At 37.6% G+C, this 13,946-nt stretch overlaps 2 protein-coding genes and 1 long non-coding RNA gene across 3 annotated transcripts; 1 reads left to right on the forward strand and 2 right to left on the reverse strand.

Moving 5' to 3' along the window:
• Positions 1–918: 918 nt before the first annotated feature.
• Positions 919–5,723, forward strand: LOC139963967 (uncharacterized). Its single transcript, XM_071965229.1, has 4 exons — positions 919–1,053; positions 1,703–1,793; positions 3,357–3,667; positions 4,024–5,723. The coding sequence occupies exons 3-4, from the start codon at positions 3,449–3,451 to the stop codon at positions 4,645–4,647; spliced, it is 843 nt and encodes a 280-aa protein (XP_071821330.1). The 5' UTR covers positions 919–1,053; positions 1,703–1,793; positions 3,357–3,448; the 3' UTR covers positions 4,648–5,723.
• A 1,771-nt stretch (positions 5,724–7,494) lies between these two features.
• Positions 7,495–10,540, reverse strand: LOC139963968 (uncharacterized). The gene has a single exon (XM_071965230.1). It carries the CDS (start codon positions 10,006–10,008, stop codon positions 8,470–8,472), a length of 1,539 nt encoding a protein of 512 aa, XP_071821331.1. The 5' UTR covers positions 10,009–10,540; the 3' UTR covers positions 7,495–8,469.
• Positions 10,541–11,454: 914 nt separating this feature from the next.
• Positions 11,455–13,669, reverse strand: LOC139963554 (uncharacterized). Its single transcript, XR_011791596.1, has 2 exons — positions 12,855–13,669; positions 11,455–12,794 (listed from the first exon to the last, which is right to left on the reverse strand). It is a non-coding gene; the product is annotated as an uncharacterized lncRNA (long non-coding RNA).
• Positions 13,670–13,946: the final 277 nt, after the last annotated feature.

Genomic DNA, 13,946 nt, shown 5'->3' on the forward strand with positions numbered 1-13,946 from the left:
ATACATAAGTGTTACTTCTTGAAATGCGAGTCTCTAAACATCTCATGGGGTTTTCAAAGATTAAAACCTATGTTTTCAGGAGCGGATCCATGATTTTATAAAGGAGGAGGGGTAAAAAAATGAAAAATGAAAATGCATTATTGTGCTACTGACTTTTGTTGAATCTTGTGTGAGGTTGGAAACGGAGAGTATAAACCCCCGACATGGCTACCGCTGGATCCGCGCCTGATTTAGTTTCACGCACATACATCCTACATTTCCACCTCCACAAACGCAGGCATACGCCAAACAATTCACACACACTGGCTTCGAGAGTCCGTCTAGGATCCCGTCAAAAGTTCCAGGATCTGTGTAGCGCGGGGGCTTAGCCATTGGGGAGGGGAGGGGGAGGGAGTGTGAAAAATTCACTCGTGGGGACGGTGTAAAACTCACTCGTCTACAGCCTAGAGTGACTAATCCTCCTAAGGCAGAGCTGAAATTAATAGTGCAATTGCTGTTCATAATGTATAGTGTACCATGTGACGTATGCTAAAACTGTTCAAATGATAATTGAAAACAGCCTGTGCGGTCGTCCGCCCATATAAATATTAACATTTGGAATTAGGAGTATAGGCCTAGGCCTAGTGATAATATAGATTGAATCAAACAGTAGTAGCTTGATGGTATTTAAATCTTGTGAAATTGAACTAATGCAGGCTCATTTTAATCGTTTGTTACAATTTTACAACTTGAAGAAACACTTAAACATATCAGTTTATAAATGCCATTCTAATAGATATTCCAAGGATATTCCAAACAATATCAATGCCGCATACTAGCAGCAATGTAGTTTGGATTCGATCAATATCAATGACGTCACACTATCAGGTGATCAAATCAGAACTTGTCATGCCTTCATTTTACGATCTTTCTAGTTCAGAGAAACAAAAATGGCACTAGTTATGAGGAAATGCACAGACCCAATAAAGGTTTCTATTTGCCTTTATAAATGAAGAAGGTTATCACAGCAATGCATCATTAATACTTTCTACGTGTTAAGATTTTTGAAACTGTGTGAGTATTTAAAAGCATTTACCAAAGTCATTTTGCTACTATATAGCCTCAAATTAGTTTCGTTTGACTTTTTTAAATATATATATATTTGCGAACTCAAAATTGTTCGTGGCAGAAACTGAATACCTCTGTCGGTATCAACCACTAGACTGAAGCACCACTTCTAAACATCATGCAACGTGTATCAATGTTCAATTCATACTTATCCTATTCCAAACGAGAACAACCCTTTTTACCGAAGTAGTGCAATTGAAAGGTACGGTATATATATAAACATTTCACTCAACCATAAAAGGCCCTCCCTAGTAGGCCTATTAATCATGTATGTTTTCACTTTCGATTTACTATTTACAGTACACTATTCGATGACAATTTTGTAATGAGGTACCTTCCTCGTCTAATTATAAACATGTTTCTTTTTGCGTGCCTGGCATGAACTAAATGATAAGTGAACTATAATTTCCTCGTTACAAATTATGAAAGTATGCTGTAGTCTTGTTCTTTAGCATATACTGTCAAGTGACATTATCGAATTGTAGAAAGGAATATTAATGCCTTGATTAGTAAAATCTGTCAATTCATGATCACCTGACTGTATACGTGCATGGGATAATCAGCAAGTCAACTATACAGAATTACTGATTGACAGATTGTAACAGATTCTTGCAGCCAGAACCTCTTCAAGATGTGTTGACGGTGGGCAGCAGAGACATATAAAACGTGCATGCTGCATCAGCTCGGTAAGTAGACACTGTGTGTTTAAGTCATTAAAACATTTGTTAAAGGTCATTGTAGCCGGACGAAACGGGGGGGGGGGGGGGGGTCGATGGGGTGGAGGAAGGGCGAAGTCCCCTTAGTGACTGAATGGAACTGTTTGGAAGGGATTAAAGATATATTCGTCTGCTAAAATAATACTTCTTAGATCCTCAACTATCCCGTTCGCCCACCCTCCCGTCCCGCTTCCTTCCTCCCCCTTCCTCTCTTCTCCCTTCGCTCCAGTCCATTTCCTCGCCCACTCCCTCCTCCTCTCCCCTCCCCCTCCCCCACTCTCTACCATTTTCATGCTTTAAACATCAAATATATCCAGTTCTGATAAAAGTGTATATATACTGCCAAGCGTTATTATAGAGAAACTTTTAGTCTATCCCATTTTACAAATAAATGACATGAACAATAAAATTGAAGAAGTTGACAAAAAAAAGTATTGTTAGGCAATGAGTTCAGAAGAGACGTGTTACTGTTAACAGTATAGTTGAGGGCGCAGGGGGTGGAGCTAACATTATACTTTCAGCGGCTCTTCCCTGGATGATAGTCTGCATTTAATGCAATTTATGAGCTTGCATTTGTACATCTCTGCAGGAAGGGATGGTAATGTTTTTATTACATTAATAGTGTTCAATGCTTGATGGACGCTATACAATATACAATATTGATGTTAACTAGTGAAGTTAAAGTCCAGAGAAAACATCGATCGTGTTTGTGAGATGACATCAGTTGAAGCTGAAACGTTTGAAGTGAAAATGATTCGAAGCAAACACGTGGTGTGATTTCCAATGTAGTTGTTACACACTAACAGCAACACCCTTCATTTCGCTTTAGAGTGAAGTTTCAGAGGTTAAAGTGACACATTATACCAAATATATTTGACTTTAATTTATTTGAAATTGTTGGTTCGAATTTGAAAGCATTGTAGTTATCGTCGTATTGAATCCGAACTTTATTTGAACCGAACTTTATTTGAACCACAGAATACCAATGCAAAATGATAACAATAAGATAAGAAAGAATGGCTCAGGAGGAGTCTACCAGAAAGTTACTCTGGTCATACATACAATTTGCAAGTTACTATGGTCATACATACAATTTGCATACATACATACATATGGTCATACATATAACATACATACAATATGCAATACAAATTTGGAATGATCTATCCAAAAAACTGAAGTCTATAACTTCAAAACCCACATTCACCAGACATTTGAAAAAGGAATTTATTAACTCGTACTAGTATTTTATAATCTTTTCACGTATCCATCTCAGCATCATTAGGATATTATTACTGTACATTTAATCCTTACGTATATTCTGTATTATATATATTTGTACTTTTTCCTTTTCTTTTCTCCCAGGAAGTCTCCTACCTTGTTAAGTCTTTTTAAGACTTTATAGGAGACTTCCTTCCCCATTGTACACAATTGGCGATAAAACAAATAAATGAATTATTATACATAGTGCAAGTCTGGTTTTTCTCTTTACCTATACCCGCCACCTTCTATTGCATTCTCTTTACCTCTCAGATGTATATACCACATTTCTGTGAAATCAATTGCAGGCGATCATGTTTCTATCTATTGTTCGCACGATCCAACTCACGTGATTTTAAAGAACAATGGATCGGAATGATGTTCAAAGATGTTTACTAAGGGTTCCGGTCATATCAATAAACGACTTGGAAAAGGTTACCAACACAACCATACTTGTTCACATGAAGGGCAATATTAAGGAGGAATTGATGAGACGGAAGCGTGTACTCAAAACAACGGAACCCTTTGAGATAGTGACAGTGAAAACAATCCTACTGGATAATAACAAAGAACAAGGAGTAACGGTGAGTCTGCGAAGGAGGAATTTAAGGCCTGTATCCAAGAATACTGCACTGGTGGAGGTTGGGGTGGTGGGAAACATCTATTCTGTCCAAACTTTCACAATTGGCAGAGTAACTTCCGCACACCCCCGCCCTTATCGGTGAGATACGGTAGATCTGTTACAACTTCTTCTGCTTACGGTAGGGGGGGGGGGGTATACAGGTATACCTTAAGCAATACGGAATTTGTGAGACGCTGTGAATTCAGAAATCAACACACTGATTGAATATTGATCCATGAATGATAACTTCAAAAAGTAATGTAATGATGCAAATATACAAACGAATTGGGCGGCAAATTTTCTCTCTATATTTTTTAGGCTTTCATCAACGAGGTTACTGCCCTTAAAATCTTGGGCGGCCAGGAGGGCGTGCCATTCTTTTACGGAGTTTGCCACCAATCGACAGGAGCTGATCAGCTGCCTTCAATAGTCAAAGGATTCGTGGGAGAACTGGAATCACCACGATATTTAATGCTTTCTGAACCACTAAAATTATATCAATCAACTTTACTCCCCTTAGCAACGGATGCAGATTGGTTGTGCGTAACCTTGTACATCAGCCGTTTGGTCGAAAACTTACATCAACATTTCTTTGCTCTTGGAGATACCACTGAAGATGAGTTTGCTTTAGATTACTCTAAGTTACAATATCAAAGAGGACAATTATCTCCATTTTTAATCGACTTGGGTAAAATCTATCCGTTATCATCCGATTGTAAAGCAAACAGTGAAGGACGTGATGATATCAGCGATGATTTAGTCACATTCGGGAATATCATAACTAATATTGGATCTACCAGAAACGTTGAATTATTGGTAACTTTAGGAGAAATGTGCAAGAATGATGATCCAAAGAAAAGACCACTCATGCAAGATATCATCAAAATCATCGAGAAAGCCTACGCACTTCAAATGCTAGAAGGTTGTATTTCTCAATATTAAAGAGAGAATTATTGCTACAGCAAATATGATAAGAATGTGATGAAGTATATACGTCACATCATGTCCGAGAACAAAACAGATTGCAACTCTATTACGAGGTACCGTATTTAGCAGCGACGTTAATGGCCGGTACGTCCCGCGGGAAAGTTATATTCACCGTGCCGATTTTGTAGAACTCCTAATTTTTCCTTCATTTGTATGTTACGAAAATGAGCAAACTCTTTTCTTTATCCCATATTTTCCCGGGTCCCTCCATGTGCCCCGGACCCTGGGGGTGTAATCCCAAGACGCCCCCCTCTCATCATCAAGCCTGATTGTGAGTTATAAAATATTATTGCCAAATTCGCTATATCACTATTCGTTTATAGCAGGGCCTTGTGTGTAACCTAGTAAGAGAGAGGGCGTGGTTTTTGGGGATTTTTTTTTTATCCTAGTGGCTGACATTTCTTTGTATATCATGCACACTAGTATGGGCAATATTGAAATGAGTTAACTGAGCTTCCGATAAACTTCCCGATTTTAGTCGATTTACATATATTTTAAGCGCGTTCGTAATACAACTAACGTACAGCTGCATGGCGAATAAGGCCACATATTTCATAGGCGATGGAAGGGGGAGGGGGGTTACGCGATACAATAATGAAGAAGTGAACTCTGCCCCCCCCCTTAGGTTCCCACCTCAGCGCTGGTTACACCATTGTTACGCTGCAAAATATTACATGTTTACAGTGTATTTGTTTAGGTGAGGGGGGGGGGTTACAATGAATTTGTTGGTCCAAAAGTTTCAATATGTTTGAAGCATATTTTTCACCATTGTTCGATAATTCATTAGCTGAATGCTTGAATACGTCAGTCCAGTCTCTTCCCCGTGTCACTTGTGACCATCGGTTCCCCTTCCGTACCATCCCACCCCCTCACCCCACCCCTTCGCTTAAATTAGATCAAATACATGGAGTTGTGCCCCGTTAAACGTGTATTGTCTGCTGTGCTATATATTATCTATAAATGCTAAATAATGTCAAATCTATGCAGATGTGACCTATACGTCATCAATAGATCTCGTGTTAAACACGCAACGTGTGATATTATTGATCATTTCATCACCTTTCCGTAAAACACGTAAATCACATTTTCTTATGTACACAAAACAGTACTAGTATTGTATTACATTTGGTATCGGACTTGGAATTACAATTCATTAGATGACCTCATGGTTGGGATATTTCTTACCTGTTGGGTGACTATAAAATACTAAACAGGATCCTCGATAGGAGGAAAGGGATGGGGTTTGGTGGGGCGGATAACGGAGGGACTGATGGGAGGGGCGTAAAGTATCGTTACATCTCGAAATGCATGACCGTACCATAATAGCAATAGATGATTCGAAATATAAAACCCTATTACAATTTCTTCCGAAACATAGTGGGAGGGGAACGGGTTGAGGGACAGGTCCTCCAAAATCACGGTGGTTATACTACGAAAGAGATTTTTGATCTATAGGTCAAATCCGATATTTGCAAGAAAATTTCTTTTCCCAGTTGCAGCTTTGTTACACTGTCTATATAGTTCATTCTTTTGAGGGGGGGGGGGGGATATAGGGAAGGGTTACCTGTGACCCAGTTTTGGTTTCACCCTAACGCTTTATCTTAACACAGCTTTATACAGATCATAAAATGCAATAATTTCAACCTTAGATGTAACATAACTTTTCATCGGACGTCTTCAGAATATAAAATCCCTTATCTTGCATTTTTCTATTTATGTAATAGCAATTTCCTCACACTCAGCATAATTGTAAGGAAATATATAAATATATATCATAACATTGTTGAATTTCTTGGGTGGTTGTTACCCCTCCCTCCATTTAAACACACTTGCTTACCTTTTAGTTCATCAAAAATCTAACAAGGAACAAGGAAGTTAGAAATGCAACAATTCAATTTGTGGGACATAGATACGTTTGTGTATTGTATATTAAATTGTTATTATATCTCACAAGTCACAAGAGGGAACCAAACAATTTTGTAAACCACAGATATCCTACAGTTAGAATGAGTGATGTTCGATTATGAACATCACATGACTCATCGAGCAAAACCAGTTATATGACGATTAATTTTGATATAACAGTTTCACTGTAATTTCGCCAACCTGGCCCGGGCAACAAAATGTGGTGTACGTGCACGAAAACGGGAAACATGGATGAAGACCTAAATTAAACTGTTTCTTCTCTCAGTTAATCTAATATAAATAATAATTATAATGATATATATATATATATATATATATATATATATATATATATATATATATATATATATATATAAATAAATATGTGTGTGTGTATATCATATTTAGATTTGAGTGGTCATGCAACAGTAATCATTCAGCCCCTCAGAAACAAAACACAATGTCAATACAAATTTATAGGAATTTTCCGACCCCAACTAACATGTTTACATTGTATTACAGTATTTATCATAGACAAAATGGCGTTGAATGTCATCCATGGGTGTATACAGTTGTTTGTGTGTCAAGTTAAGAAAAACCACTTCGGTTGAACTTTGATAAATAAATAGAATTGACAATTCAATGGATTAACATGAACATGTAGACCCGGACTGAGGAGCTGACGTCACAATTAATTTAAATATTTCTTATGCGAGCATCCCAGATATTCAGCATACTTTAACTGCAACCGACTTGAAAAGGCCGGAATAGCTATATAAGTCTAACTATATAGCACCTATAAATTATACTGCATTTGTTGTTGTACTAAGGCATATATCAACAGTAAAAGCCAAAGTCATCCCGCACAAATCAGGGAATGAAAACAGACTCCCTGCTTCATATAGCTTACTGAATTATACATCAATTAGAGAGCCCCCCCCCCCCCCAAGTTCGGAATAAGTGATTGCTGGCGACTTTCCTTTTTCGTTCTTTGTAACCAAAGTATATCATTTTAGTATTCATTGTCATAACTATCGATTTCACAATTTCAAAAAGCTTCACGGTTGACTTACTGCGTCTTTTATGTGGGTGTCCTATTACTTGAACAGTTCTATATTTATATACGTTCTAAGACATGTGCGAAAGTGTAAAAGAAATCAATTTCCACTTTAAAGGTTTTGTCAGAAAATAAAAATATGAAATGTGAGATATCGAACTCAACGCTAGACAGGGTTAGTACGGAGAGAGAGAAATAAACAACTGTTGCAAGGCTACGAGTTCAAATCCAGAATTGTTTACATGGTTTGGTCCATGTTTGCAAAAAATAAGCACAAAAAAAGCAACCCCAAAGAAGATCGTACTCCAAAACTGCGATTGTGAGCCTAGAAGGGCCAACATGTTTTCCTCTTTGGTGGTAGTAGTTGCATTATTGAAGCTAGCAGTTTGTGGTGTCACAAAAAAATGTCATTGAGTTGGACCGCAGATAACGTGGAACGTGCCATATTGCATAAGATATCCAAAGCATCTTTTATCTCTCTCATTTGACTTAATGAAACGGGCATGAAAATGTTATTATGGTATTAGTACAACTTTAGTAAGATATAATTCCACGTAACGGATGCAATAATTCACAGATAAACGATTTATATGGTTTAACGAGTGCACATCTTTGATATAAACGTCACATTCATCTCATTCCAAAAGCATCGCCTCTTAAACGGTTCAGAAGAAGTGATCCATTGTCAAGACATTTGAGACACGTCACAACCGGTTACAACCAACACAGCGAGAGATTAAGCAATTACGTCATCCACGAACCACGAAGCAATACCTATTTGACTTACAATTTGGTTGTAAATTTCTTTCAGAACCTCAAAGATCTCTGGGTCCTGTGCAGGTTGGGTCTCGGTGATTCACAACATTGAATATTTGATGATGAACCGTAGCTTTTCGTACTCTCATCATCATCATTTCCAAATAATGACATACATTTTGAGGTCTGTCAGTTACCTTAAATTTATCTTCATTCTTTGGTGCTTGTCCCAATTTTTCGGCCAGTAAACCTATATATGCATCCTCCATCGCAATGGGAGTGATTTGTCGAAAAAGCGCTGCCATGGCAGTCACGACATCCATCGAGAGCAGGTAGGACGGTCCTTGGATAAAAGACGGGAAGACGTCCCGTATATAATCATGTTCAGGCACGTAAAGTGAACTCCTAAGATCACGAATAGGCACATCATCACGAATCAGTTTACCGACGTACGTCGCTAAACTCTGCGAGAAGTGCTCCGTTATCCATTTGGTAAGCACAGGAGTGTTCACAAAAATGGAACATTCTGTCTTCAGGATAAAAGAAGGTCTACAAGATGCTGGCAGATGCTCTGCGATCCATTTAAAGGCCTGCATTGTCTTTCTGGTTTCTTCCGACTCATGGTCGACAAAATCTCCTTGGAGGATGTCACCGTGAGCCTTCTGCTCCTCTCGTATGGACTCCTCGGTACCATCCTCTGTTCCCATGGAGAAAATTACCCACCAGGGCATCGCAGTCCTTAAGGCAACTTTCTGAAAGTTTGAGGGCTTTCCCCATGTCCTCCTGATGGAATTGCGATGCTTACTCTGATTAGCATGGGTCACAACAATTACCAAGAGAAATGGATTAACCGTTGGACATTCTTCCACCTTCGGTGTTAGTATCTCAGCTACAGGGAATACCTTTGGCAACGGATAGAATACTTCTCCTTCTGGCAGTGCTCCGTGGATATGTCTATTTGGGTCGAATTTTGGAAGCACAGGCATCGCATTCGGGTCTTTGTTGTGCTGCTGGGCAATGATGTAGTCTTCATCCACTTCGTCGAGGTCATGGTTATGAACGTTAAATGGAATCTTAGGTTTCTCCTTCTCCTCTCCCTCCTTGTTGATATGGACATTTTGTTTAAGTTTGTCAAAAATTTCCTCTTCCATTTCTTTCCTCCTCTGATCACCAATATCTAATTCTTGAACATCATTTTCCCCAAGTTTCAGATCGTTTTCTTTTCCATCTTCCTCCCTTTGATCATCGGAGTCTTGATTCATCTTTTGTCGGTTCATCTCTGTGTCTTCATCTGCGTGGTCTGCCCCGATCTCTGGCTCATTTTTTCCTCCTCCTCCTGGTAAAGAGTCAAGGTCCGGTTGATCCATAACAGCTAAATTTGGTCCAATATCTTCTTCATGATGACCACTCTCCTTCACTAAACTTTGAGAATCTAGTCCACTGTATGGTTGACCTCTGATTCGGGTGTAAGCCATGTAAAGACAAATTATCAGTGCTATGATTAAAATCCAAGCCAAAGGACCTGCTCTTTTGACGTAATGACGGATAATTGTTCCCAACGTTGGTGGAGGTTTGTCTTTACTGGTTAAATTATACATTGTGTGGTTTGATCGGAATGTTCTGAATTTAGATCCGATGGAAGGTGGTACCTACGGCAAAAGGCTGATGCTTATCTCAAAACAATAAATAATCTATGTTGGACGTGGTCTTACAATCCGAAAGTAAGTGTAATAACTGTCCATGCACGGTAAGTGATATGATTATCTACGACAAATGTCGGCTGTTGTTAATTAGTAAAATGGTAAACGTGTGCTATACGCCAACGTGGAAGTTTCCGTCATACATACACGTATTGTATTGATGATGAATCGATTAATGACTACCGTATACAAAAAACAAATAAAATACCCGGGAATCCCAAACAGGTGAGCTCCAACGTAGAGATTTCCCTATCCACCACCATCTGTTTAAATTTAGACCACAATAATCGATATTCTTACTTCCAAGTGAAATACATTGGATATCTATTTTATTTCATATTTGTATTCCGATTGAAATTAAGAACACAAAAGAGAGACAGAACTAATAATTGACAAAGCATGAATACTGATTTTTATTTTCGGTCAGCCTAGGATCTTCTTCAGCAATGGCTAGACTTAAAGTGAAAAGTATACACAAGTGAAATGAACATTGACGTTTGAGGAGTGACTTAATATCTGTGTTCAAATCATCGCAGCTGTTGAAAAGGGGCCAAAGATAACTTTAAAGGACAGGAAACAATTTTCAGTCGTCATTTATGACTTTCAAAATAGTTTCAAACTGCCATACTACGGAAACGTAAATCATTACACGGAGTAAAGGTGTTTGGTATCTTTAAAGGAGCATGCAGCAGTTTGAGAACAATTCTTAGGCATCATCAGTTTGAACACAATTCAATGACGTCAACCTCTATCAAAGTAGCATTTAACTGACGTCATACAAATAGTAAAAGAGACCTCTAATGAGGTCACTATGAAGGAACCTTAGCCCCACACCACCAGAAGAAGAAAGCGAGGGGCTGTCCTCCCCCGCCAATCTCCCCCTGGTAGAAAAACTATTAAAAAACACAAAACTGTACAGCATATTAATGTATAAAATGTATATGCGATACAACATAAACAGTCGAAAATTCTTAGATGTTGTTTCAAGAGTTGCACCATTTTGCATCTAAGCGCACTCCATTTTACCAAGATTTCCCAAAAGGTAGGTGACACCCCTCCCTTCGGCCACTTAACATCTTCTCTCCCCCCTCCCCAAAAAAAACTACAATAAAAGGTGGTTACACAAACTGCACATTATAATTCATGTAAATTATCAGTCCCCTGCGATTCCATTGGTTGTTAATCAAACAAACAAAATGTAAAGAAATTTTAGCCATCAAATAAATAAATCGCTAAACTAAATAAATTGAAACAGTGGGGGGGGGGGGGAGGGAAAAGGAGAGGGGGAAATTCTACTTCCAAAAGGAAAGAAACGGACAGTAAGTGAAGAATGGAAACCAACCGTACTTTTGTCATGTTTGTATTTATTTATAAGTCTGAAACAATGTAAGACTGAGCATGCAAACTGTCTTCTTTCACTTCCGTTTACAGAACTACAATAAGGAATGTGAGGTAAAAAATTACGTTCTTTGGTTGCATAGGCATGTTGGTTGTGTTTACAGACCAACATGAAGTGATACTATACACAAATCGTTATCATTGAATCTGAACACATAAAAAAGGCTGGACCTGATTGTCCTAAACACTAAAATGTTTACATAATCAACGGTCAAAAACGGGTGGGATGGAATAGATCAACATGTAAAACAGTTCGAAAGAACAAAAGGCCCCCAAAAAATCATCTCCTTAACAACTTTTTTTTAAAGAACACTTAAACACTATAAAACATTAAGCAGTACCAGGGACAGAATTTCCAGAGTGTGGGAGGGGGGAAAACAGGGGATGCGAACAGTTTGGGAAGGGCTGGGACAAATAAAAAAAGCTATATAAAGTGCACTTCATGTACAGAGGAGCTTCAGTTTTGTCTTACCGAAGCCAACATGGGTAGGGGGTGTGGGAGGGGGAACTTGTCTCTCCCCTTACACCACCACCGACCTAAAGATGTCCTAACTATTCTTGTATTCACTGAGCAGCAAATGAACATACTGAAATAAACTTTCTCTTACTTCTTCAGACAAACCAAACTAAAAAAAAAACATAGCTTACATGCATCTGGTATATTACTGGGGGTTAAGCAATATCTTGAGTTGATTTTATCATTTGGCACTGTTATCATTGATACACTTGATTAGCACAAATGATCAAGTTACAATTTTAAAGATCAAGACAAAAACTATTTGAGATGGTCACTTGGTTAAATTTGCCTTACTTCACACCAGTGGGGATAGATCTGTAGGAGGTCATGTGGCCAGAGCGAAAAATAGTGCACTGTAATATCAGTTTATGGTAAACAACAAATATTAAACTTACTTTAGAACAAAGGCTTTTATGACTATGATCTATCAAATCAAACAATGTGAAATTTTTGTTTTCTTTTATGTAATTATTCAAAGATGGATAATTATAGCAAATAACTAACGATTCCATTTTAATTTGTAAATATTGTTTATTGATGTAAATATGGTTAAATGTTACTACTACAAATGACAAAATACAAACAAATTCCTTGATTGTTTGAAATGAATGAAGTAACGTTGATGCAGAATCAATCAACAGTAAGAAGAAATCCTGCTAAACACAACGTTTTTTTATTGAATCTGAAGGTGGGTTGTGTCATAGTTCCCATAATAATAAGCTCTTTACATAGCATATAACTGAAATCCATTTCTTTACATAGCATGTAACTCACATGCCACACTTTACATAGCACATTGCTAAAATGCAACTGTGTACATAGCATGTACCTCACATGCCACACTTTACATAGCACATCGCTAAAAATGCAGCTCTGTACATAGCATATAACTAATATGAACTCTTCACATAGCACATAATTAATGTACAGTTCTTCACATAACATTATACCACTATGCAACTCTTCACAAAGCATGTAACTCACACGTCACTTTTTACATAACTTATAACTAATATGAAACTCTTTACATAGCATGTATCTCACATGCCATATTTTACAAAGCACATTACTAAAATGCAGCTCTGTACATAGCATATAACTAATGTACAGTTCTTCACATAACATAATACTACCATGCAACTCTTTACCTAGCATGTAAGTCACATGCCACTCTTTACATAGCATATAACTAACATGCCACAATTTACATAGCATGTATCTCACATGCCACACTTTACATAGCACATCGCAAAACCCGCAGCTCTGTACATAGCATATAACTAATGTACAGTAAGTTCTTCACATAACATAATACTACTATGCAACTCTTTAAAAAGCATGTAATTCACATGCCACTCTTTACATAGCATATGGCTAAAATGCCACACTTTACATGGCATATTACTCCCATGCAACTTTTTCAATATCATATAACTAATATGCCATGCTTAACATATCATATAACTAATATGCAACAACTTTAGATGCTGTTTCCATGTTACTAATATGCAGCTCTTCAAATAGTTCATAGCTAATATGCAGCTCTTCACATATCATATAACTAATATGCAGCCTTTCACATATCATATAACTAATATGCAGCTTTTCACATATCATATAACTAAATATGCAGCTCTTTTCATATCATATAACTAATATGCAGCTCTTCACATATCATATAACTAATATGCAGCCTTTCACATATCATATAACTAAATATGCAGCCTTTCACATATCATATAACTAAATATGCAGCTCTTTTCATATCATATAACTAATATGCAGCCTTTCACATATCATATAACTAAATATGCAGCTCTTTTCATATCATATAACTAATATGCAGCCTTTCACATATCATATAACTAAATATGCAGCTCTTTTCATATCATATCCTCCCTTGGTACTGATTCGGGTAGTA

This window comes from Apostichopus japonicus, chromosome 22, assembly GCF_037975245.1.
Source record: "Apostichopus japonicus isolate 1M-3 chromosome 22, ASM3797524v1, whole genome shotgun sequence".
Lineage (NCBI taxonomy): Eukaryota > Metazoa > Echinodermata > Holothuroidea > Aspidochirotida > Stichopodidae > Apostichopus > Apostichopus japonicus.

What these genes read in the sequence shown, in the direction of transcription:
- LOC139963967 (XM_071965229.1), top strand. Translation starts at nt 3,449, where the DNA reads ATGGATCGGAATGATGTTCAAAGATGTTTACTAAGGGTTCCGGTCATA. An exon ending in ACAAAGAACAAGGAGTAACG is followed by an intron (nt 3,668 to 4,023) that starts GTGAGTCTGCGA and finishes TATATTTTTTAG; the next exon opens with GCTTTCATCAACGAGGTTAC.
- LOC139963968 (XM_071965230.1), bottom strand. Translation starts at nt 10,008, where the DNA reads ATGTATAATTTAACCAGTAAAGACAAACCTCCACCAACGTTGGGAACA.